The 26,126-nt window shown below is 35.7% G+C and overlaps 1 protein-coding gene across 4 annotated transcripts; it reads left to right on the forward strand.

Moving 5' to 3' along the window:
- Positions 1–22,240: 22,240 nt before the first annotated feature.
- LOC145102132 (uncharacterized) lies at positions 22,241–25,452 on the forward strand. 4 transcript variants are annotated; one of them, XM_079039493.1, is made up of 6 exons: positions 22,241–22,493; positions 22,697–22,899; positions 23,479–23,587; positions 24,717–24,951; positions 25,058–25,150; positions 25,219–25,452. In XM_079039493.1, coding segments are annotated over exons 2-6 (618 nt in total). In that variant the 5' UTR covers positions 22,241–22,493; positions 22,697–22,719; the 3' UTR covers positions 25,220–25,452. The 4 variants fall into 4 exon arrangements, with proteins under 4 accessions (XP_078895619.1, XP_078895617.1, XP_078895616.1 ...); XM_079039491.1 differs by having other exon boundaries at positions 22,242–22,493; positions 22,714–22,899; positions 25,058–25,452; XM_079039490.1 differs by having other exon boundaries at positions 22,243–22,493; positions 25,058–25,452.
- The last annotated feature ends 674 nt before the right edge of the window (positions 25,453–26,126 follow it).

Raw genomic sequence — 26,126 nt, forward strand, 5'->3', positions numbered from 1 at the left:
GTCGGTGATGGAGATCACCCACATGTTTACAGAGAGGGCAATGTTTTGCCTGGAGTTTGCTTCCAAGCAGGCTCAGATGACACGTTATCAGATCATGCTCAAGACTGACATCCATCAGTTTGTTGCTACCCAACGATGTGATATACTGATGGAGTTACAGGACGCCGCTAGGCGGTGTGAAATAGAGATCGAGTTATAGTTACAGGAGCAAAGGCATGCCCCCAGCACAGTCATAGCCGCAGCCGAAGCTGTCCAAGACCGCTGATACTAGGTCAGGAGGTTAGGAGGGCCGCCCTTGGGGGAAGTGCGGGAAGGCCCATTCTGGGGTTTACCAAGCGGTGAGCGGGTACCACAAATGTGGTAAGTAGGGCCATCTTGCCAGGGATTGCAAGCAACAAACTCCAGCTCCCGGATTCCGACTTTGTTACCATTGTGAGCAGGTGGGCCATATGAAGGCCTTGTGTCCCCTACTAGCCGACAAGTTGGAATAGGCTCCAGCGCCCCCAAGGGCTCAGGGACCTCATACGTAGCTCGCATTTTTTGGGTGTGAAGCAATGTCAAACAAAAATACCCAACAAGCATTAGCTCTACCTAAAAAGGAGGTGATCCAGCTGCACCTTCCAGTACGACTACCTTGTTACGACTTCACTCCAGTCACTAACCCTGCCTTCGGCATCCCCATCCTTGCGATTAAGGTAACGACTTCGGGCATGGCCAGTTCCCATAGTGTGATGGGAGGTGTGTGTTGGATAAGGTGTCTAAGTCTATAACTATTTCTGGTAAATACTTGACCTGACCCGGCATGGTCCATTTGGGTTGCATGGCACCATGCAATTGGATAAACTAAATGAGAGAAATAACACATATGGTTTATTAATATATTATAAGTTCTAATATATTAATAATATCATTTAATTAGTTTTGATCAAGAATTAATTTAGAATTAATTAAGTGATCAAAAGGATAACTAATTAAATATATGGGTAGATTATGTAAATCTTCCATATCTTATATAGTGGGCTAAAAGGCTCCAGGGATAATCAAGTTGGGTTTCACCCATAAGATGCTCCATGGAGTTAACCCATGGATTGAGAAATGAAGAGTCATATTACATTAGGGTTTTACCTAATGCAACACACTATATAAGGACCATGTCTCTCCCCAAAACCGGTTACACTAGTGATACACTACAGAAACAAGAGGGCTTGGCCGATTTTGAGTGTGTTAAAGTATTCTCTCAAGTTTATACTTTGCATTTGGTGTTGTGTGAAGAATTTGAGGCATCACACTTGAGGTTCTAGGCTCACAAGGTTTCAAGGAACACTTACAACAACAAGGTATGTAATTCTATCTTTTATACAAAGAAAATTGTTCCCCATGTATGCTAGATAGGATCATAGCCTTGGAAATCAACTTTGCATGATAATTAGACAAACATAGATCCAAGGTTATTAGGGTTGCATGTACACTTAGGAAGTGTTAGAATGCTCAAAACCCATCAGTGGTATCAGAGCCTAGGCTTGCTTGTTTGATTTTTGTGCAAACTGCTTGAAAAATCAAGTTTTCTGTTTTCTGCTCGTATGAACACGCCGAGTCCATGGGGGGACTCGACGAGTCCATGACCAAATGCAAGCTACTCGTCAAGTCACTTCATGCACTCGACGAGTAGAGACTGCAGTTTTCAGAATTTCGATTCTTGTTGCTGGAAATGGACTAGGAATATTATCCACTACAAGAAAAAGGCCCTTTTACGACGCGCAAACCACGACACTCGTTGTTTTATGTTACGCAAAAGAGAGTAACATGAAAAATGTGTCATCTCTTCAAAAAAATTTAGGATTTAGGTCACGCATTATTGCGTGCCGTTAAATTAGTGTCTCATGTAAAAAAATTAAAAACACGGAGGGCACTTTATAAAAAGTGTGCGCCCTCTGTGAATGTCGCTTTATATTTTTTTTAAGGAACGCGCGTCTCTCTTCTCTTCTAAGAGGGAAAATGAAATCCCAAAAAATTTTGAACCCCGCTTTTTCTCTTACATTCGTATCGATCTGTTCGCTAACATCTATCTCATCTCCTTCGTCTCCGCCCCTCACCCACCTCCACTACCTCCAACCCACATCGACTCTTTAAGTCTGCACAACGTAGCTAGGGCTTTTTTTGATCGAAGGTTATGGTGAGGAGGAATTTGGGGAAAACAACGAGGATGAGGAAGAGGAAAAAGGTTAATTATCTGATTTCATTCCTGTTGGTGTTGATTTTCTCATTGATGTTCGACGTCTTCTCCGATGGTGATGGTCGTCGGACACGTTAAGGTTTTGTTGAAGGCATCGTTGGAAAAAGCAATGGAGGTTCTGGTGCGATTTTCTAGATTACCGGTGGCGGTATTGGTGCTAGTGGTGGCTCTGGCTCCCAATCTATTAGTCATCGTGGATTCATTTGCGATCAGTTCTATTAGTGGTTGCTTCCTCATCATCATCCTCGCCAATTTCTAGGTCAGTTCCCTCATTCCTCTTTCCTCCCCTTTCCAGATCTCGATCTCCAACTACTATCTTTTACTCCAAAAAAATGCACTGATCTCTTGTTTCTCTACTTGCTTAGTTGATCTGTTCTAGGTTTTTTACTTCTGTATTCAAGACACCTACCTTTCACCCGATATTGTATTCCTCTTTTTTTTCTTCAAGTTTCCAAGGGAAGAACCCCGATTTTACAAGCCCAAGGTGTGATTGCACTAAGGTATGAAAAGGATGTTTCAAGCCTGCCCTATTTCTTTAGTCGTTCAACAAATAATAGGGCAAGCAATTTCTCATTCATATCTCAACTTCATCTTCTCTATCAAGAAAAAGGCTTATGACTTTTCCCTTTCAGCTTATAGCTATTGGCTTAGAACTAGCTGCTATTTGGGAAGCTATCTGTCAAGCACATGTTTGAGTTTGTATTCACACCATTTGATGATGCTAGTAACCCTATCATAGCTCAGGTAAAGATGTTTAAATTAAATCCAGTTATCTTAATTCTTAACATTAAAGAATCAGATAATCATAATCATACTAAAAACCCCTTTAATTTAGTGTTTACAATTTTAATTTGACTTTTTGGATTTAAATTTTTTTAGGCAGCTTTCAACGTAGTATATATTTTAGCACTATAACTTTTTATATATATGTTATTTTTTTCAGGTGGGGACATTGTAAAAAGCTTGCACCTGAATGGAAGAAGGCTGCAAAGAATTTACAAGGAAAGGTGAAGCTTGGACATGTGAACTATGATGACGAAAAGGTATTCTTTAATTTCTATTCTTTTTATCTAAAACAGTATTATTATTTTTTATTATTACTAACTGATTATGTTTTTTTTCTTTCAGTCTTTAATGAGCAGGTTTAAGGTACAAGGGTTCCCAACTATATTAGTATTTGGTGCAGATAAAGAGAGTCCAATCATTTGCCCTTGTTCAACTAGAAACAAATGTTGCTCCTCCTGAAGTGATAGAGTTGACTAGCTCAGTGAGTTTTCCGAATCCCTTTTATAATTTTTCAGGATTTCCCTTTTTGCCCCTGGTAAAATCATGAATTTTCCATTTTAGGATGTGATGGAAGAGAAATGTGGTTCAGCTGCCATCTGTTTTGTTTCCTTCCTCCCTGATATTTTGGACTCTAAGGCTGAGGGAAGGAATAAGTATATAGAGATTCTTCTATCAGTTGCTGAAAAGTTCAAAGGAGTCCTTACAGGTATAAAAATTTGATTATAGCATTTTACTTATATAAAAATAAGAGTAAATTACAAATTTGGTCCCTATGTGGCTATGCTTCACTCAAAATCTCAATTGTTCCTGGATACAGGAAACACTTCAGGCTTCTCCCCTTTGGAGTTCAACCAAAATTAACATATGATGAGATGAAAATTCTTAGAAGACTTGGAAGGCCTTTACCATGTCATTTTGCTTTAGGTTAGTCACTCTCACTCCAAATTCTAGTTCTATATGTTAGCGAACCTGATACATATGCCCTAAATCTACGTTCAATCAATGAATTTCCTTCTCAAATCTTGGTTCCTCCTTTCATTTGGCTGTTTCTTATCATCCTCTTATTTAAACACACATTTTTATAACTTCCCCCATTGTTCGTTTGATAGAGCTTAATCAGAGGCATTAAACAGGTATGCCTTAATGTCTTCTGGCTTCTTCCGACGATTTTCTCTTTTTCTGTAGTTAAATTGCTGGATATGCTTCACTTTTTATCATGAACTAAGTTCAATTTAATTTGAAGAATGTAAAGACCTGATGATTGCTTTCTTCTGAAATGTGATTGAGTAGACTGAATGAGTTGCCCCCAAACAATTTACTTAACATTACTTTTAATTACATATTCACTGTTTTTGCTGTTTGTTCCTCATATAAGATAACAACTTATGTACTACTACAGATGATTGTATTATTCGTCCAACCAAATGGGCTTTCATCACCAGGGGCTGGTTATGCAAAGTTTCTTCTCCAAATAGTTATTCTTATTCAATATGTTCCCAGATTATACCGATTCCTGCCTCTTCTTGCTGGACAATCTTCAAGTGGATTTATATTTGATGTCGGGGGCAAGGAAGGAATTTTAGCAGTGGAACTTATTCTATCTGATGGAGGAGATGCCTGAGGAGGGGCATTTTCAGGGGCATTTTTGGAAATATGAAGTTTTTCCCATATATCAGAACAATTAGTCTTCCAAAAATTCATAGAGGTACTTCCCTCATTTTACCTGTGTATGTGTTGCTATGCCCCTCATTTGAGCCCGACTACTTTGTAGGTTGGCTATTTGTTGTCTAAGCCTGATCAATTGGCGTGCTAAAATCTTTGTTGCTGCGTGATCAAACCACATGTTACTACTTATGAATAGTTAGACGTAATAAAAAAACTTAGGAATCCTAATTTAAGTAGATCTTTATTGCACACCAATTGTTTGATGATATGCCTTAGTGACAATGTGTATGATTTTTTTCTTCTTATATGATAGTTGTCTGAGATTGTATCATATTCATATGTAGCATTGAGTTTCTTTTTTTGTTTGACTTGTTTCAGATTACGAAGTTCCCATTTCCTACTCCCCCAGAAGCTAAATCATTGGTTGAAGCAGAGGTTTGTTTAAAGTCTCTTGAAGTTAAATCATTTTGTATACTGTAATGCAGATTTTGACAACGTTAAAGAGGAATTTATGCATACCAATAACATGCAAAATACGCCTCTTGAACTCAACTGGAGATATGTAGAATTGGCCAGACGAATTGAAAAAACTGGGGTTTCTGCTATTGTTGTTCATGGAAGGTAATAATTTATAAAAAATTGATTGAATTATGTCTGTTTGTCATTGATTTATAGGGGCGTTTCTTTTTGACTTAATACATACACACTTTAATGTTTGCCCTATATTCAAATATCAAATTCTAAGGCCTAGAATTTACACACAATAACAGAGAGTAGGTAAGTGTCACATAGAAGGGTAAAATTGTCATTTACTCACATTCAAGCAATTCATGCAGTCTAAAAAAGAGATAGTCTTATGTATACAACACTAACTCTAGACATACATCGTTAATCATATTCAACACTTAATGGAAAAAATAAAATGCCCTAAGATCTATTTGATTCAGCAATTCCCTTTTTCCCACAATCAATGCAACATTAATTAATTTTTAATCTCCCACATTAATTAAGAGACATTGCATGTTTTTTGTTAAGTGAATTGCAGAAAAGTTTCAGACAGACCAAGAGATCCTGCAAACTGGAATGAAATTGCACATGTTGTAGATATCATGTTTTTTGTTAAGTGAATTGAAGGTGATTTTGGTTCTTGAAACGAGACTCAAGATATCATATTTTGGCATGGCTAGAAGCTTTGGAGGAAACGAGACTCAAGCAAAAGTAAACACACAGAGATTTGTTGGCACATAGTAAGCTAGATGATGCAATTGTATATAAATGAGTTCATTTTTTATAACATTTACTCACTTTTGGAATAATTATTTGTATTTGACATATTAGTGAAATGAATTATCTTTGTTATTTATGGTATTTTATTTTGTATTATGAGATTTTTAATGTATTATTTAATTTGAAAATTAGTAAATCTATAAATAATTTTTTTTAAACATTTAAAATTATGATACGCAAAAATGTTTGTCATCTTCATTTATGACATGACCTTTCGTGACAGGGGCTTTCTTGATACGCATTGCATGTCATTAACATGTGCGTCGTAAGGTTACGACGCAAAAATGTGTGTCGTCTTCCTTTATGACAGGGCCTTCCTTGATACGCATTGCGTGTCGTAAACGCGCGTCGTAATTGCGCATCGTAAATGAGCGTCGTAAATGCGCGTCGTCTTTCTTTATGACAGGGCCTTCCTTGACGCGCATTTGCGCGTCGTCTGAGCCTTTTACGACGCGCAATGAGCGTCGTAAAAGGCTGTTTTTCTAGTAGTGATCCTAAACTGTTTTGGTGTTTTAAAACTTGTTTTAGTTGGTGTAATGTTCATGTTAATCCATTTACAACAACAAGTTATCCAAATTACAAGTTTTAAGTGTAATTTTTTGATTCATGAAAGTGTTCATATTCATGTTCTTGATCTTATGATGTTTAGATGATCATAGGAGTTATTTGTAACCTATGTCGTAATTTAATTCTTGATCATAATGTGTTTTAATGGAGTCCATAACTTGTCCTCAAGTTATGGAAAACCAAGAATCTCACTTGAATTAAAACCATTAAAAGAAAACAAGAGTTAGAAAAATGAAGAGTCTTCATTTTTATTACTCTATTTAACTCATAAGTTATAAGAAATGAAAAGTTTTGAAAGTTTACAAAACTTGCCCTCAAGTTTTGGAACAAGTAAAGTCTTGATTAAAACTTTAGTTCCAACCCTTAGAATTTTAAAAGTTAAAATTCAACCCCTACTTATAATATTATAAGTTAATAATATATATATATATATATATATATATATGTATAAGATTAAAGTCGTCTTACCGCTAGTACGCCTCATTCACGAAGCCGGTCTATAAGGTGGGTATAAGGTTGTTGCCTATAAAATGGCAACTTAATGGGTGTCCACTCTCACCCACCGCTTGCTTGACTGGTGGAGGGTCGTTAGCCGAACGGGTAAGACAAGGACTTATAAATCCTCATTAAAAGTATGATGAATATTATAAAGTAACTAAATGTTTTATTAGATTCCCAATCTTAGTTACTTTAGGAAAAATTTGAATAAGGTGCTAATCCATGAAATTACACTTTACACTTTGTCTAAGTCGTTAGTGGAGCGTGTGTGGTTAACCGGCACACTAACTTGGACTTAACAAGGTAGGTAAAGGGTGACTTAAGATTTATCATAGTATCTATGGAGCGTGTGTGGTTAACCGACACATCGATTGAGGGGTAATTTATTAAGGGTACCAAGTAATTTGCATGGTTACTTCACACCTCGTTTTGTGATCCTCGGCATCCCAGTCACAAAACTTGGAGGGCACACTCGAGATTGAAACATGCCTTTGAAAAGTTCATTGAATCTCAAAAGAATCTAGGAGTTTCTAAGAACCAAATTAAATATTTTAATATTTCAACTTTGGTGGAAATTGGTGAATCGTCATTCACCTACCTTTTAAATATGTTATTACTTAGATTACGGCATACCTCTTCTAAGTATAATATATTGTGATTAGGTCTCAGCCTTAATACTACATTTGGGTGTTTTATTAAGGACTATCTCTATTTCTAAACTAAACTTTTCTTCTCTTCAGATGTCTGCAAACACTACTGCTTCTGGCCCTAATCCTAATGGCTCCTTTTCTCTTATGAACTTGTGTGGGAAAGTCACTTTTGATGGATCCAACTTTAATGAGTGGATCAGAAACATCCGAATGATTACCCGCTACAAGGACAAAGAATATGTCCTCGATAAGGAGCTTAAGGAGATCGATGAGACAGTTGCTACTCCTCAAGAGATCGCTGACTTTAGGGCACATGAAAGGGATGCCACCAAGGTGGCATGCATCATGATGGCCACTATGACAGCCGATCTTCAAAAGTCCTATGAGGACTACTACCCTTTTGTGATGCACCAAGATTTGATGGAAAGATACCATCAAAGTGCACGACAAGAGAGGTATGAAATCATCTCCTCCATGATAACAACTCACATGAAGGATGGAGAACCCATCACGGGCCACATGCAGAAAATGCAAAGATTTGTGGACCGTTTGCTGAAGCTTAATGTGAACTTCCCCGAGGAGCTTGCAATAGATATCATTTTGCACTCCTTACCTTCATGTTATGATCAATTCCTCATGACATACCACATGAACAAGGAAGAGGTGACTCTCAACAAACTTCAAGGACTCTTAAAGACTGCGAAAAGTGGTCTTAAGGGTAAGGCGGTTGTTACTACTCCTACTCCTAGCAACTCTGCCCCTGTCTTGGCAATCGGGAAAGGACGAGGGAAGAAGAGAAAGAGTTCTTCGAAGGGTACCAAGGTTTGGACCCTTGATGGCTCTTCTTCAAGTGGAACCAAGAAAGGTTTCATCACTTCTTCTTCTGACCCAAAAGAGGCTGAATGCTTCTATTTTCATGAAAAGGCACATTGGAAGCGGAACTGCCCAAAGTACCAGCAAGATGTGAAGGATGGGAAAGTTAAACCCAACCATGCAGGTATTTACATTATCTTATCTAATAACTCACCCCATTCTAATTCATGGGTCCTTGATACCGGTTGTGGTATTCATATATGTTCTGATTTACAGGGACTAAGAAGAAGTGAGAATGTGGAGCAAGGAAGAATAAACTTGATCATGGGAAATAGGAAAGCTTCACCTGTCACCAAGATTGGAGTTTATACTTTATCGCTAAGTAGTGGGTTTAGTTTAGATTTGAATAAGTGTTGTTATTCGCCAGAAATGGCAAGAAATATTATTTCCTTTCATGCATTGTATAAACAAGGTTTCACCTTTGTTGTACCTTGTACACACGGATGTGTGTAGACCATTCAAACATGCCACAAGGGATGCTAATCGTTATTATTTGACTTTTACTGATGATTACAGTAGATATGGATATGTCTACTTGATCAGGCATAAGTCAGAGACTTTCGAAAGGTTTAAGGAATTTAAACAGGAAGTCGAGAATCAATTGGGCAGGAACATTAAGATGCTTCGATCCGATCGAGGTGGTGAGTATCTTAGTTCAGAGTTCCTCGACTATCTAAGGGAATGTGGGATTGTCTCACAATTGACACCTCCCAGGACACCACAGTTGAATGGTGTGGCTGAGAGGCGTAATCGAACCTTGTTAGATATGGTTCGTTCCATGATGAGTCGCGCTTTGCTACCAATTTCATTCTAGGGGTATGCCTTAGAGACTGCCGCCCATATTCTTAATCTAGTCCCTACAAAGAAAGTTGTTAAAACTCCTCACAAGATGTGGACTGGTAAAGTACCTAAACTAGACCACATCAAGATTTGGGGTTGCGAGGCTTTTGTGAGGCGCGAGTTTCATGATAAGCTAGAACCCCGAAGCGAGAGGTGTATTTTCATCGGTTACCCACAAAGATCCTTTGGTTACCTCTTCTACAGACCTAGTGATAATGTGGTCTTTGTAGCAAGAAGATGAGTCTTTCGAGAGAGAGAATTTATAAGCCAAGGAGACAGTGGGAGGCAAATTGACCTTGAAGAACTTCAAGAGTCAAGCGGTGAAGGAACTTCAAACCTTAGCCCTCAACTTGAGGAGGAAACTCCTGTTGAGCCAATTGACGAGTCTGTACCTCTGAGGCGTTCCACGAGAGTTAGGAATGCACCTGAGCATTACTATGGTTTCCATATTACTACGGAAGGTGAGACACTTATTAGTGATGAGACACTAGTAGGTCTGGATGAACCTAACAGCTACGCGGAAGCCATGGCAGGCCCCGAGTTTGCTAAATGGAAAGAGGCTATGGATAGCGAGATACAATCCATGTATGACAATCAAGTTTGGAACTTGGTTGAGAATGTACCAGGTCGTAAGACTGTAGGGTGCAAATGGATCTTCAAGAAGAAGACCGCCATGGATGGTAATGTACACACTTATAAGGCTCGGCTGGTTGCAAAGGGCTTCTCTCAAATTCCTGGAGTGGATTATGATGAGACCTTTTCTCCAGTAGCCAAGATTAAGTCTATTAGGGTTATGTTAGCCATAGCTGCATTTCATGACTATGAAATTTGGCAAATGGATGTCAAAACCGCTTTCCTTAATGGAAAGTTGACTGAAGATGTTTACGTGAGTCAGCCAGAAGGTTTTGTCAGCAAAGAGTACCCTAATAGAGTGTGTAAGCTTGAGAAATCCATTTATGGATTAAAGCAAGCACCTCGCAGATGGAATCTTTGCTTTGATGAAAAGGTCAACGAATTTGGCTTTTCTAGGAGTGAAGATGAATCTTGTGTGTATGTCAAGGCTAGTGGGAGTATAGTTAGCTTTTTGGTATTGTATGTGGATGACATACTACTCATAGGAAATGACATCCCAACACTGCAGGAAGTTAAGTCCTAGCTTGGGAAGTGTTTCTCTATGAAGGACCTAGGAGAAGCTGCCTATATTCTAGGGATAAGGATTTTGAGAAACCGGAGTAAAAGACTAATTGGACTTAGTCAAAGTACATACTTGGACAAAGTGTTGAAGAGATTCAGCATGCAGAACTCCAAGAAAGGAGAGTTACCCATCTAGAGTAACGCCAGATTGAGTAAGACATAAAGCCCAAGTACCGAGGCTGAGATAGCAGAAATGAGTCAAGTACCTTAAGCTTCAGCAGTAGGCTCGATCATATATGCTATGACATGTACTCGACCTGATGTAGCCTTTGCCTTGAGCATGGTTAGCAGGTATCAGGGGAATCCTGGCAAGGCACACTGGACTACGGCAAAGAATATCCTCAAGTACCTACGGAGGAGTAAGGACTGGGTCCTTACCCTCGGTGGGAATGATGACTTGAGAGTTGTAGGGTATAGTGATGCTAGCTTCCAGACTGATAGGGATAATTTCCGCTCTCAGTCAGGCTGGGTCTTTACCTTTAACGGAGGAGCAATCACTTAGAAGAGTTCCAAGCAGGAGATAGTGGCTGATTCCACTTGTGAATCAGAGTATATAGTAGCGAGTGAGGTAGCAAAGGAGGCAATATGGCTAAAGAACTTCATTAAAGAACTTGGAGTTGTACCAGCTATAAAGGAGCCCATGGAAATTTTCTGTGATAATGAAAGTGTGGTTGCATTAGCCAAGGAACCAAGGGATCACGGTAGATCCAGACACATCGATAGAAAATATCATTTTATCAGACATCGCATAGAAGAAGGAATCCTCGTGGCAAAGAGGGTATCATCGGATGAGAACCCAGCAGATCCCCTCACGAAGGGACTGAGTAGGGTTAAGCATCTCCAGCATGCTCGGAGCATAGGGCTGAAGGATGATATAAGTTTTAGTAGTTAGATACATTATGAAATTTGTAAAGTGTAATTGACATTGGATGATGAATAAGAGTTGTGTTTATTTATGAGTAAAGTGTTACTATATTTTGTCAATCGTTTACTATATTTCTTTTGCATGTTTTGACTTCCAGAATAATTATGTTTGGTATATCATATTATTCAAACCTCCACAGTCGGTCATATGTCGGAAGTAGGTATGAATCAAGACTGTCATGATTGGTTGCAGAGGTCTAAGGTGTTGGACATGGCTACAACAATCATGAGTGATCATAAGTTCTAAGTATTGGAATCAACCCACGCTCACTGCAATCGCTTCATGGAATTTTATCTCGAGTGATCGTGAGACAGTAATATCATATATGTCTTCAAACCTAGAGATATGATTTGTTACTTAGGAGTTGGTTATGCATTGATTGTACGAAAACGCAATGGTAACTCGATGTTATAAAACATGCTTTTGTGTGTAATTCAATGAGTGGTAGAACAAACATATGAGTCAAAGTTTATATGTTCCTTCTTGGATTAGAAGCTGATATCTGGGCCCCTCGATGATTTTGTTTTGACCTATGTACCGGGCCCGGTCAGAACTAAGTTGATGTGTTCAATTAAGTTCTTAGTCAAACAAATCGGAAATCGGGAAACAAACTGCTGGACAATAATTAAGACATTGTTCCATGTATTTGTCCAGCTGATATCTAGAACAGAGGATTATATGATCACTTATCTTAAATGGCGTATCAACATCTTCTCAGTTCCGAGAGAACTTGAAAGAGCTACGATTGCCGATCGGTTCCTGAAGTATTGCAGTTATAGTTAGTAGACTTATCCAAGTGGGAGACTGTTGGATAAGGTGTCTAAGTCCATAACTATTTCTGGTAAATACTTGACCCAACCCGGCATGGTTCATTTGGGTTGCATGGCACCATGCAATTGGATAAACTAAATGAGAGAAATAACACATATGGTTTATTAATATATTATAAGTTCTAATATATTAATGATATTATTTAATTAGTTTTGATCAAGAATTAATTAAGTGATCAAAAGGATAACTAATTAAATATATGGGTAGATTATGTAAATCTTCCATATCTTATATAGTGGGCTAAAAGGCTCCATGGATTATCAAGTTGGGTTCCACCCATAGGATGCTCCATGGAGTTAACCCATGGATTGAGAAATGAAGAGTCAAGTTACATTAGGGTTTTACCTAATGCAACACACTATATAAGGACCATGTCTCTCCCCAAAATCTGCAACACTAATGATACACTAGAGAAACAAGAGGGCTTGGCCGATTTTGAGTGTGTTAAAGTATTCTCTCAAGTTTATACTTTGCATTTGGTGTTGTGTGAAGCATTTGAGGCATCACACTTGAGGTCCTAGGCTCACAAGGTTTCAAGGAACACTTATAACAACAAGGGATGTAATTCTATCTTTTATACAAAGAAAATTGTTCCCCATGTATGCTAGATAGGATCATAGCCTTGGAATTCAACTTTGCATGATAATTAGACAAACATAGATCCAAGGTTATTAGGGTTGCATGTACACTTACGAAGTGTTAGAATGCTCAAAACCCATCAATTTGGACTTCCTATGTCCGATCTGGTTGTAATAGAAACAAATCAACGACATGCTAGTACAGTCTCTGCGAGTGTGCCTTGTCTGACCACACTTGAAGCAAACTAAACCACCTGGTCAACAAACCCCATCATGTGACTTGCTGCGCTTCCTACAATGGCCCCGACCCTACTGTCCCATATCGAAAATCAGAAGCCCCGAACTTCTTTGCTAGAACTAATGTTGTCTGAACATGTGATAGCTTCTGCTTCTTCCGAACCTCTAACTAAATTTCCCGCTCTCGAGAATCTCTAGTGGATGCAATGGAATGAACCATGGCTCTACCCTTTGTTACAAGAGGTACCTGGAACATTTAAACTTAAAACCATAAACACAAAGCTTAGCAAGTTCCCCAAAATACCGCATGTAACTTACATAAGTAACAGTTTTGTTTTAACCCATGTGAATACTGTGGTCCTCCCATAATCTTACAATCACTTCTGTTGCTGCAATCCTTCTACAGTCTTTCCTGTTATGGCCTTCCTACAGTCTTTCATATAATTGACATGGTTCTCCTATGGTCTTTCATATAACTTCCATGGTCCTCCCATGGTCTTTCATATAACTTACATGGTCCTCCCATGGTCTTTCATACAATTGCCACGGTCCTCCCATGGTCTTTCCTGCAAAATTCACAAAGACAATCTTGTGTACTATGTAATATAGTGAGAAGACTCACCTTGCAAATCAAGGCAAGCTACAAGACAGCTTATAAGACGTTAGGATGGTCCTACATGCCACCTACACATCAACAAAAGGTCAAACCTTATTCTTTCATCTAAAACAACTCAGTTTACAAAATATCAACTTGGTCAAAAAGTCAACGGTTAATTGTCATAGGTCAAAGATAATCCAGCTAGCCACCACACCTTGGTATGAACTTTGCCACGCCGTGGTCCGGATAAATAAAAAGTGTGATGGATCTGTCCACCACGTCGTGGTCAAGAGATGACCACACCGTGAGGACACTGGTAACTCCAAAATCCCATTAAGTCCTTAATCCATTATTTTTTTGCTCAAACTTTCTAAAGTACTTCTTGACACCCCAAAGGCTCCTAAAATCGATAATTTGTGTACATGCATGTCTATATCAATTCATACACCCAAATTATGTCAAATAGTAAGAAAAGTGAACTTAATCATTTGCGTGGTCCCAAATCACACCTAAGTTCTAGATTTGAAAGATGGAACAGTCCAAAGATATTTAAGGTTGATAAAGTTGCAAGCTTTATGTGGAGCTCATTCATAAACTCCACCCAAAACTATAAAAAAGACCTAAAATGTCATAACTGCTAGATCTACGAAATCAAATCCATCAAGCAAAGAACTTGAACACTTACAAAGGTCCAGGAGACGCTCAAAGAGGTTGGGATGGTGTGTACTTGCTGATATCTAGCCTAAAAGCTCTTATCTTCTTCCATTAAGGATTAAAACCACCAAATGAAGCTCAAAATAGGGAGATATGGACTACGGTTAGGATAAGAGTGTCTCTGGAGTGATGAAGGTTGAGGGTGGTCGAAACCTTAACCATCACATCCATTATATACAACCCAAAGTCTAAAACTTAGAGTATTATGCATATAACAACACCACATTGTGGCATCATTTAACCATCACACAATGAGAAACGAATCACCACACTGTGGGGATGAAAATTCCAAAAATCCAACTCTTAATGCAATAGAGTTTCAAAGAATAATACCTAGAAATTTGGATGTTATAGACCTGCCTCAAGATGTCACTTTATGGATCAATGTTAGTGAGTGAATTTAGTATCCTTAGACTGATGGTATATGTTAGCTTATGATTACGCATAACATTATGTCTTGATGTAGTTAAACATTGTTTCGAATGAGATAATCATAAAGGTTACTATCATATGTAATATGAAACTTTACTATGAACTCATATACAAGATTGAAATTTGTTCCTTTAAATATTAAAGTATGATATTTGCTAGAACCTTTGATGAATTGAATGGATCCGAGCGTATAACCACACAAAAAAATTTCTCTAATGATCTTATTCACATCCATATATCAAGAATCTAATATTAAACCAATATAAGAATGATTTGATACATGTATCAGGGTCAACAATATCAGAATGAAGGGATATAAAGAATACAAGACATTTGCCGGTAAGAGTTGATGTGGTTTTTATGGAGACAAACATTCATGTACAATGGTTATAAACAGTGACTTGTTGCTAGACCCTTAGTAGTGCCTATGCAGTAGACTTCTGTTGCCCCTTACATATGTGGGAGCTTATTCGGAATGAAGTGCAACAAACAAAGAATATGTTGTAATGATAATTGTATGTGAACTATAGGGTCATACACTAAAGATTAATAAAAAAAATAAAGAAATAATATATTTATTGTGTATAAAATTATTACTTATCCTTAAAAAATAAGTAAATAAATGCTCTTTATTTGGTATTGATCAACGATATAATAAATAAATTTAAGTGCTTATGTATTATAAATTGAATAAAAGAGTTTATTAAAGAACAAATTACTAAAATCATCCTTGTGGTATGGGTAAAATTATATGTTTGGTCCCTAACTTTTATTTTGCTTTCAGACCATCCCCAATATTTCATTTTATTGCGTTTTCCATCCCTTGTAAAGATAAAAAGACTATATTACCCTTTTTATTTACTTTGTTCAGTTTTTATTATTTATTCATTATAAAAAATAATTAATAAGGTAATAGATATGTGGGTCCTACTCCAAACCCCACATCACACTCTATCCGTCTGATAGTTTATTTTATTTCCTTCCTTTTTATAGCTTATTTTAGTATTTTTTTCGCTCTTTTTATTAGTATTGCAATGTATATTCTTTATTTTCTTTATCATGGATCGTGTCGGGTACTTTCTATTTTGCATGAGGTATTTTGCAGGGTTTTGGAGCTAGTTGCGGTTGTGGATTAGCTTGGAGACGAGCTTTGTGGGTTTTCGAGGCATCATTGGGCTTTACGGATCCATCAAAGGAGAATTGGGCTTAAAAAGTTGAAGACTTGGATGAAGTGGGCCTATGAATATGGCTCTTGGATTCTTATTTTGGGCTTGGACTATCCATATTTAAAGCTTGAAGATGATTGGCCACATTTGAAGCATGTAAGGTATGGAGGGGACCAAGGGAATGTTGAGATGTGGGGTGGTGTAGTAGAGAAAAAGAGCCAATAACATTCCAACATCATTTGCGAGGGTGGAGTCTCAGTCATGCAAATGTGTGAGGGTACCCGCACGACTGCAAACTTTTGGGCATTTTGGTTATTTTGCTTACCATTTACTTTGGGGGTTAGGTCTAATAGCTCACACATCGATTTTCCACCACTAGAGAGCATTGAAGGTGATTTTTGGAGCTTGATACATATTCTTCTCTTCTTTCAAAGTAACTGTTAGTTTCTTGACGCAAAACACTTTTGTGATTGTTATTTTATTGCCATGAGCGGCTAGTTTCTTTATTTTGGTTTATTTTGGCTAAAACCCTTGGATATTTGCGGGTTTTGAGGGATTCATGCTTAATTGTCATTTATCTTATGTTTATGATTCTAATTCATATTTCTTATGCTTGTTTAATACTTTGATCATGAGCTTGGTACTTGAATGAGCAATTGTTAGTTTATTTCTTTGGTTTAGCATTGAATCGTTGAATTTACTTAGAACAAGGGTTTTATGATGGTAGATCATCTCTAGCTTATGAATCATGACTCCTTTATGGATGTGTAAGCAGTGACATCCTCTAGGAATTGGGGATTCATTCATTCTTAAGGCTAATCAACTTTCTTGGGTTCAATTGCTTCAATTGAATCCTTGATTTTGATTAAGAAGGTGTGTTGTGGGCTTCCCCAACCTCCATACTACCCATGAGGAATCTTAGCATTGTTATAACCAATTTGGGATGAATGATAAGCTTCATATTCAATCCTAATGATAAACACACAAATGTTCATTGTGTTGAATTGCCTTGGTTGACCAATTCTCCATAATATTTGAGCATCTCACCATCTTGCTTAATTGCAAGATGTTTAGTTATTCAAGTCTTTTAGTTTTCAAGCAATCACAACACCCCCTCCCTTTTTTTAGTTTAATTGTAGTTAGTTAGTTTTATTACACTAGTTCTATTATATTGTATTGGTGATTGATTACAACCATTTCCCCGAGGATCGATACCCCTTTTTACCATTATATTACGTTTTATTTACAAAAAAAGGTGTAATTAGCTTGGTGGACTTGACATCCCACAACCGTCTCACCCTTTTATCTCTCATATTATCTTTCACTCTTCCAATCTTCCATCTTTTAGTTGAAGAAGATACAAACCTTAGACCACCACCACCGGACAACCGCTGATCACCGTGCGAACCCACTCAACACCAAATGAATCCCATCTACTCCACCTTTATAACATTTCTCTTCCCTTCACTTCTCTTTACTTCGCCTCTCTAACTAGAAATCGCTGCCTCCATCACCGGAAACCAATGTCGTTTCTATAGCCTGAGATCAAGTTGTTCATCGCCGACCTAAAACCACCCAGATCTGTCTAACCCCTCACCGGTATATTCACATTCCAAATTTGATTGAGAATCGATCTCTTTTGTAGGATTTGGTTTTAAGTTGTGGTTTAGTGCTAATTGCATGTTATGATTTTATATACATCTTTTAATTTTTATTCTTGTTTGATTTTGGTTTGTAAAGAATGACGAGGGGTGGTAGTTGATGGTGGAACTGATGTGGGAGGTGGTAGTTGGTAGAGGTGAATGGAAGAGAATAGAGGTGAACTGAGGTGGATAGTGGATGGGAAATGAGAATGGAGGGGGGGGGGGGTGTTGTGGAATAGTTGGATCCATTTATCTATTAAGAATTTTAATTTTTTTTAATTAGTAAATAAAAAGATATCCAAAAACTAAAAAAGAAAATACAAAGGGCAATATAGTATTTTTATTTATGTCATGGATGAAAACCACAACAAAATGAAACGTTAGGGATGGTTCGACTTCAAAATAAAAGTTAGGGACCAAACACATAATTTTCCACAAACCACGGGGAGGATTTCAGTAATTTGTTCTTTATAAAATTTATAAGCCAATTAACTAATTAGACAATTAATTAATGGGTTAGCTAAGTGAGTTAATTGATTAAGGAGAGGTTTGAGATGCACATACAACAACTATTTAATATAAACGGGAAAATAATAGGCTATTCTGAAAATAAGTGAGACATAGTTAAGAACATAGTCATCCTCCTTCTCATCAATCAGTTCTATATTTCTCCCGCTGTCTCCTTCTATTTATTGTTATTTTTCTGCATCATAAACGAACACATACAATCAAGTCTATAAAAATTAAACCATGTATAGTTGTAATAGTTGATTTATTGTGTAGTAATTAGATCATTGTTTAAGGACATTAACTTATAAAATCAATTTTTCTTTCTCATTGCTTTGTTTCACAACTGTTTGGAATCAAACAATGCCAACATAGATATGCATTTGAGAACACATGTTTTATGGATTTGTCAATAGAATTAACACTATTAGATATGATTCCCATATTCTCAATATCTCAAATGCTCTTCTTTAGCTTTGATAAAAACCAAACATGTAAGTCTCTTCTCTGTTTCGCCAATCAACTATATTGGAAAGATGCAAGATTTTGCTTGTTTTTGTTCATGGAAACGGCTAAGAACATGGTTCCTGAGTATTTTCTTTTAAATGGAGTACTCTCTGTTATGATCACCAACCACAAGCAATTTAGAAACATCCAAATCTAGTAATCTATATATTATTGGACAATCGATGACAACAGTTAAATAAATAAAACTGCAAATTAATATCATATTAAAATAAATCTTATTAGGCAACTGATGATCGTAAATAAGCACTCAAGCCGATCACAATGTTCTGTCTTATTGTTGGTTATTGTTCCACAGGCCCGTTCCAGAGGGTGGGAGATAGGGGCCACCATCCAGGGCCCATCTTTTAAGGGGCCCTAAATTTTTATAGGATTTGTTATAATATATATGAATTATTTATGGATCATATAAGTATAAAACATTCTTAACGTATTAATCCCAACAAAACTCCATTCAAACTCCATATTAGCGGCCCAAATGTAGAAACCGGCCCAACAAAACTTAGAAGCGGTAGACCTAGGCGTCAATTTGAGAATAGACAAGATATGGAAAAATGAAATGTCGTCTGGTGCGACTCGCCTCGCGAGACAAGCATGCATTTGATTTGAAAGTTACCTAATCACGACTTATTAATCCTCTATTACTGGATCGTCCATTCCTACTATATACTATACCAAATCACGACTGAATTCTGCTTCGACTCAATTCTGCTTCTACTCAGTTCGGCTTCAATTCTTCAAAGTCGTCTGAAATCACGACTCTATAACTCTATTGCAAGGATAATACACGATTGTGAGTCCGATTTCATTAGGTAATACTAAATTTCTTTCAATCTTTGTTTGTTTGGTAGTTGCTCACTGATTGTAAATGTAAAAGTTTTTTATGTTTTTCTGTTTGCAGCCCAATCTTTGTCACTTTGTGATTCAAAAATCTGATTTTAGGCATTTCTACTACTCCTAAGCAATCTACAAGTCTGAATATATAATTTCATTAAGGTGAGTCAGGTTTTTTGTTTATTATAGTTTTGACGGTATTGCTGTTTTTTTATTCAAGTTGCTGAAATTTTTTTATTTTTGTTTGTTTGCAACCCAAATTTTATTATACAACTAATTTCTGTTCACACTGATAATCGAATTTTATTGAGATAAAGTTTTTGCTTTCTGTTTGCTTTCAGATTACAAATAGCAATCTATTTTTTTGTTAATCTTTCATCAAAATTCTGATTTATTTTGTTTGTAGATTCAAGCCTTCAACAGAAAAGCACCATCAGGATTCAACCATAAAACATCATCATAGTTTTTTATTTTCAAGTGTATTCTTTCCTTACTTGTCACTATAATGTTTCCTAAAAACACTTATCAGGAGCCGAAGAATCTAAACTCAAACAAAAAGGGTCTTTAGATAAGTTTATTAAAGTGAAACCAGTCGGTTCTTCTAGTGTGTCAAATGAATGTGATGATACTAATGTATAATGTGTCAAATGAACGTGATGATACTAAAAGATGGAAAGAATTATTAGATAAAGTTATAACTTTAACTATAAAGTATTCTCTAATACTCGTTAGGAAAGTAGAATTAAAAGTGTCAAAGCTATTAGATTTTAAGCTCCTCAAATACGATTAGCTTAGTTAGAATTGGCTAAACCATGTGATGACCTAAAATCAAAAAGTGAAGTCAAAAGTTTAGTTAAAGCTATTAAGAGTTTTGAATTTTCACTTAGCATGGTTATTTGGTATGCATTTTTTTTGCTATTAATATGGTAAGTAAAAAATTGCTATCTAAATCTATTTTTATTGATGATACTATTAACCAGTTACAAAATGTAATGACATTTTTTAAGAAATTTAGAAATGAAGGGTTTGCTTCAAACATAAATGCTAAAAAAATTGCTTTAGAAATAAGTGTTGAACCTACATTTCCATTTAGGCCTAATGTCATTAGAAAGAAACAATTTGATGAAAGTGATACTGAAGAATAAGAAATACAATAACCGGAAGAGTATTTTAAGGTTCATTACTTTTATGTTGTTGTGGATGTTGCAATTGTTTCATTAAATATTAAATTTGAACAATTAAAGTATTTTGAAAGTATATTTGGATTTTTATATGATTCAAAGATTTTAAATTCATTAGATGAAAATACGCTTAAAGATTGTTGTAGAAAGTTTGCAAATATTTTTTCTAATGACATTTTTCTGATATCAAATGATCTTTTTACCGAATTAAATTTTTTACAAAAGACTCTTCCAAATTATATTAAATCCGCAGTTGAAATTTTAGAATTTATTAAAGCTAAGGATTGTTACCCAAGTGTTTTTATTGCATATTGAATCCTATTAACTATTCATATTCATGTTTCATATACATAGATGGGTTTTTCAAAGTTGACCGTATTGAAGAATTATTTAAGGTCGTCGATGTCACAAGAAATGTTTAACGGCTTGATACTTCTATGTATAGAGAAGGACATGCTCGGCAAGATCGATCTTGAAAATATTATTAATGATTTTGCATCTCAAAAAGCTGGGAGTATTTTTCTTTAAATTTTTAGATTTTTGTAACAGAAAATGTTATATTTAGATGTTAGTACAAGTAATTTTTTTTTCAATTAGTGAGTTATTATAAAAATGTTGATGAAATTTATGTATTATAAGGGTCTTTTTTTTTCCTTCTCGCCTTGGACCCAAATTATGTTTAGAGCAGTCTTCTTGTTCTTGAATTCGCTATTTCCAAATTGTAAGAATATATGGTAAGGAAAACCTTACTCATTAATAACAAAAAAGTTGTGTATGGGTGGTGTTTGAAATAAATTTGTTAAAACCTTAACATGGAAAAGCTACAAATACAAAATTTAGAGGTGTTTGTTTTATCTTTTAAAACATCTTTTAACTGTTAGGTAAAAATAAAAAGCTAAAAGATGTTTGGTAAAAACAACCGAACTTATTAAAATTATTTTTGGATACAAAAAAAATGAACTTTTTCGAAAAATCAGATAAACCTGATTTTTTGCAACTTTTTCTAAAATGACTTTTGCCATTTCAAAAACTAAGTCAAATACCCCTGTCCAAAGTTATATATGATATCCGACATGAATAAAGTCGGAAGCTATGGATCAAGGAGTATGACGTCTCGCAAAGCAAGTTTGAGATAAAATATAATGAAATGTATAACTATTCAGAAATATAATATTTGAGAATGCTTAAATAGAATTTATTTAATCCTAAAAATGATATGTATACCTTTAAATTCCAAACACTAGTAACTTTTATGATTATACCCTTAAATTTAACCCGTATATGTATACCTTTTATCCTTAAAAATGATATGCGGTGTTTGTTATATTTCTTCTTTAAGAAACCAATTTACAAAGGAAAAAAAAAAAACAAAATGAAGAAAAGGTCAAGTTTTTTTGTTATTTTCTCCATCAAACCAGCCCCAATATTTGATTGAACCGACCCATTATTGTAAAGTTTTAGAAACAAATTAAATTGTTTCCAAAACCCATCATGACGTGTTGAACCCTTTCTTTAAAAACCTTGTTTTCTGTGAACAACCCTTCTTTTTCACCTTTCCGTCACCATTTCCTACTTCATTCCCTCTCCCAACATTCTTCAGCTCCCATCATCATCAGCTTATCCCCCACCTGAACTTTATCAACGAAATCGGTAGAACATCGGCACGAGGGTGACAGTTCTTCTCGTTAAATACGCAACCGAAACCTAATAAAAGAAAGTCGGGAAGAAGGTAAATAACAAAATTATGATTTTATAATATCATAACTCCTGGTGTTTTTTGGTTTTCATATACTGTATTTGCCATTGTAAAACGAAAGTGCTTGCCAAATTTGATACAAAGATCTGATCGCTGACTATTTCTTTGATTAAATCAATGTTAGTTAATAATCTTTATATAGTTTTTGTTGAATCACATTTCTTTTGTGTATTTAGTTGATTTTGAGTTGCAGGGATTGATGGGTTTGGCGAATTTAAGCTCATGCAAAGAGCGTTATGAAGAAATACAAGAAAAGAGTAACCAGAAAAGTTCAGAGTCGGATCAGATTTTGGACATGAAGTCTGATAGCTTCACAGTTGATATGGAACCTCTCTCTCATCATAGCAACAAAGATCTCACCCATAGTTCAAGAATTAACGTAAGTTAATTGCTAATGATTGTGCTTTGAGTGTTAAATGTATTACATTTTATATTAAAGATTTATACAAATTGTTGTTGACAAATTTGGATGGGGGTGATATTAAGTTATCATCATTTTCACTTTGATACTTGTGCAATCAAGTTAGGCCTTTCTCCTAACGAAGGTTTACACTTTCCGTGAACGTTAGCGGAAAAGATATTGCTTTATTAGTAATCATCATATAAAAACTCAATAACTTGGACGCATAATTAACATGAGCCTTAATTTGTCCTTCAAGAATTTTCCTTTACCTCTTTTTTTCCTACTATGAATCATGGAAATAATATCATTTAATTGAGAAAACCGAACCTCTTGAGTAAACAATCAAATAAGTTGATTATTGTGAAGATACATCAGAAATATAGGTATTTTCTTTGTTCAAAATTCAAAGTCCACTTGACTCTCTTTATCACAAATGAACCCTTCCTTTACGTTGAATAAGTTATAGTATTAAATTGTGAAAGTAGAAATCACGTTAAAATATTTTTTTGTTTATATATTCACTTATCCCTTCCTCAAAATTTTGATACTTTGTAGATGGATAGGAGTCTATCAAGAAAAGGGTCGCAAGTAAGGGCTGAGAAGAAGATGAATTCGAATTCTCTAGTGAATGATAGCAATGGAGATACTATTCCCACACCTAAAGGTCACATCCTATTATTTGCTTAATTATATTTTTTAATCTATTTCATGCTTTTGCATTCATACCTTTTAATTTGCTATAAATATAAGATGGCCAAAATTTTGTTTTGCTGCTTCGTATTCCTAAATTTTAAAAACAAATTGTGACCATAAATTATGTGAGGTTATCCATAGTAATTATCGTTGGCGAATATATGCGAATATATGTTTGACAATTTAGGCTATATGGCACACCTAATGGTCCCCGCTCGATATATACAACAATCAACATGATATATATAAACCTCACTTTGTGGACAAGGAATGAAAGACAATCTGTAGCTTTGTAGCCCGAGATTTCTTATAGATTCTCACATAATTAACACGATGGGAACTATGAGAGCTAAAGGTAGACGTGTTCATGAACTTGAATTTAAAGGTAAAGAACACACAAAGTTGGAATACAAGATCAATCATGAACTTGCAATGAAAAAGAAACGCACAATAACAATATCATATTGCTTTGGGTTTAACTTTTAAATGTTGTTCACAATTGATGGATATAAGTATATAACTGAATTTATTTCGATGGAGTCTTAAAAGACTATATATGTCGTTACGGATAAGTATGATTTCAAAAGTGCAATTATTTTAACATATATAAATAAAAGAGTAAATTACACAAATGGTCCCTATGGTTTGAGGTAATTTGCACGTTTGGTCCTTAACTTGTATTTTTAACTCGGAAGGTCCCTACTATTTGCTTTTGTTACATGCTAGGTCCCTACAGTTTGTTTTTGTTACGCGTTTGGTCCATGTCTTACCTAAAAAGACAATTATTTAAATAGGGAAAATTGGCGGAATAGATAAGGTAAGGTGTGAGGGTGGGATTGGGGGTGTGTTTATTTAAATAAATTAAAAAAAATCAAAGGCAAAATAGTCTTTTTAGTTAAGACAGGGACCAAACACGTAACAAAAACAAACAGTAGGGTCCTTCCGAGTTAAAAAAATAAGTTAGGGACCAAACGTGCAAATTACACTAAACCATAGGGACCATTCGCATAATTTACTCTAAATAAAAAGTGGTGGATACTAGAGAATGTCATTACTTTTTGTTTCTAGCGTTGATGAATTTTTTTATGTGCATTAAACAGCTGCATTGATGGCGGGTACCATGCCAGAAAAGATGATGTTAGTGAAACCGAACACTGATCATATCCTCGACCCACAACTACACCATCAAATCACCATCATGACCAGTGGCAACACCACCACAACCAAAGCTGCCGGAGCACCACTCAAAAGCAGTCTTTTTGGGAAGAAATCAAGCAGTTTTAAGCTTTCCTCCATTATCAATCCAAGAAGAATCCTCTTCTTCTTTGCCACCTTGTAAGCATAATATATTAAGTTCCCATTTTGCTAAATACAACAAACTTTGCATTGCGATGGCCTCACAAAGTGGGAATCTAAAATTTCTGTCAATCATTTTTGACAGGTCAAGCATGGGAACCATCCTACTGATATGTCTCACGCTCTCCATGGCTAAGTACAATGAAGATGACAACTCGCACGCGGCAAACCAAACATAGTATCCATAGTGTTTATAAGTGGTGGATTTTTTTTTTCTTTTTTGTGACTTTGCTGCTTTGTTTATAGAAAAGAAGAAGACAAGGATGAAGAGCACTACGACAAAGATTTGGAATCTTCTTATTAAATTAAGAGTGATGATGAATATTGGTGGAAGAGATCAAGTAAAAAGCGATAACAATGACATATTGACATGGGTCTGCATGCCTTTTGTTTGGTGCTAAAAAGTGTAGTCTTTTTTTTTCCTCCATACCATTGTGTATATCCATTTCTGCTTTTTGAATTTGCAGTTTAATTCAAATAGTTCTTCCATGTGAGTTGGGATCGATCAGTTCATGGTATATATTTAAAGAAGTTGAAAAAATGAAATTAAATGAAATGAAAAGACTCATACCCGGATTTTGTATCTTGATCAGACCAAGAAACGGAAATTTGATCCACAAAAAAAAATCTTATTTGTTATGTGAACGTGCATTATTGCCACTACCGAGACATAGCAATAGAGTCATATTCTTAAAAGGTGGGGTAGATTCTGCAACATAAATATGTTGGAAATAATAGAATTATATACAAATACAATTTAATGTAAATTTGTTGAATGCAGTGAAAAAATATATTAAAAAATTTATTTCTATAGCCTAGATCAACTTTATTATAAATAACACAATCAACATGTGTGACATATGAACATCCAAGGTTTGAAGAACCATCATAATCTTGCTGATGCTCATCCACATAGAAAACTTGTTCTTGTCAAATGGAGGACATGTGATCACAGAAGTAAACAATCAACAGTCAACAGAATAACAAATATATAACAAAAGGAATTCTAATCAAATATAAATACAAGTAATTCATAAAAAAAGAAACATACTTGAATGATGATTACATACAAAATTACAGTCCAAAAACAGTGTCCTAAGATAAAAAAAATTTAGTATATGGATATGCCTTGAGGACACAACAATAATCCAATA

The sequence above is a fragment of the Lactuca serriola genome, chromosome 4 (assembly GCF_051521515.1).
Source record: "Lactuca serriola cultivar US96UC23 chromosome 4, Lser_US96UC23_V15, whole genome shotgun sequence".
Lineage (NCBI taxonomy): Eukaryota > Viridiplantae > Streptophyta > Magnoliopsida > Asterales > Asteraceae > Lactuca > Lactuca serriola.

What these genes read in the sequence shown, in the direction of transcription:
- LOC145102132 (XM_079039493.1), top strand. Translation starts at nt 22,720, where the DNA reads ATGGGTTTGGCGAATTTAAGCTCATGCAAAGAGCGTTATGAAGAAATA. An exon ending in TACTATTCCCACACCTAAAG is followed by an intron (nt 23,588 to 24,716) that starts GTCACATCCTAT and finishes TGCATTAAACAG; the next exon opens with CTGCATTGATGGCGGGTACC. An exon ending in CTCTTCTTCTTTGCCACCTT is followed by an intron (nt 24,952 to 25,057) that starts GTAAGCATAATA and finishes CATTTTTGACAG; the next exon opens with GTCAAGCATGGGAACCATCC.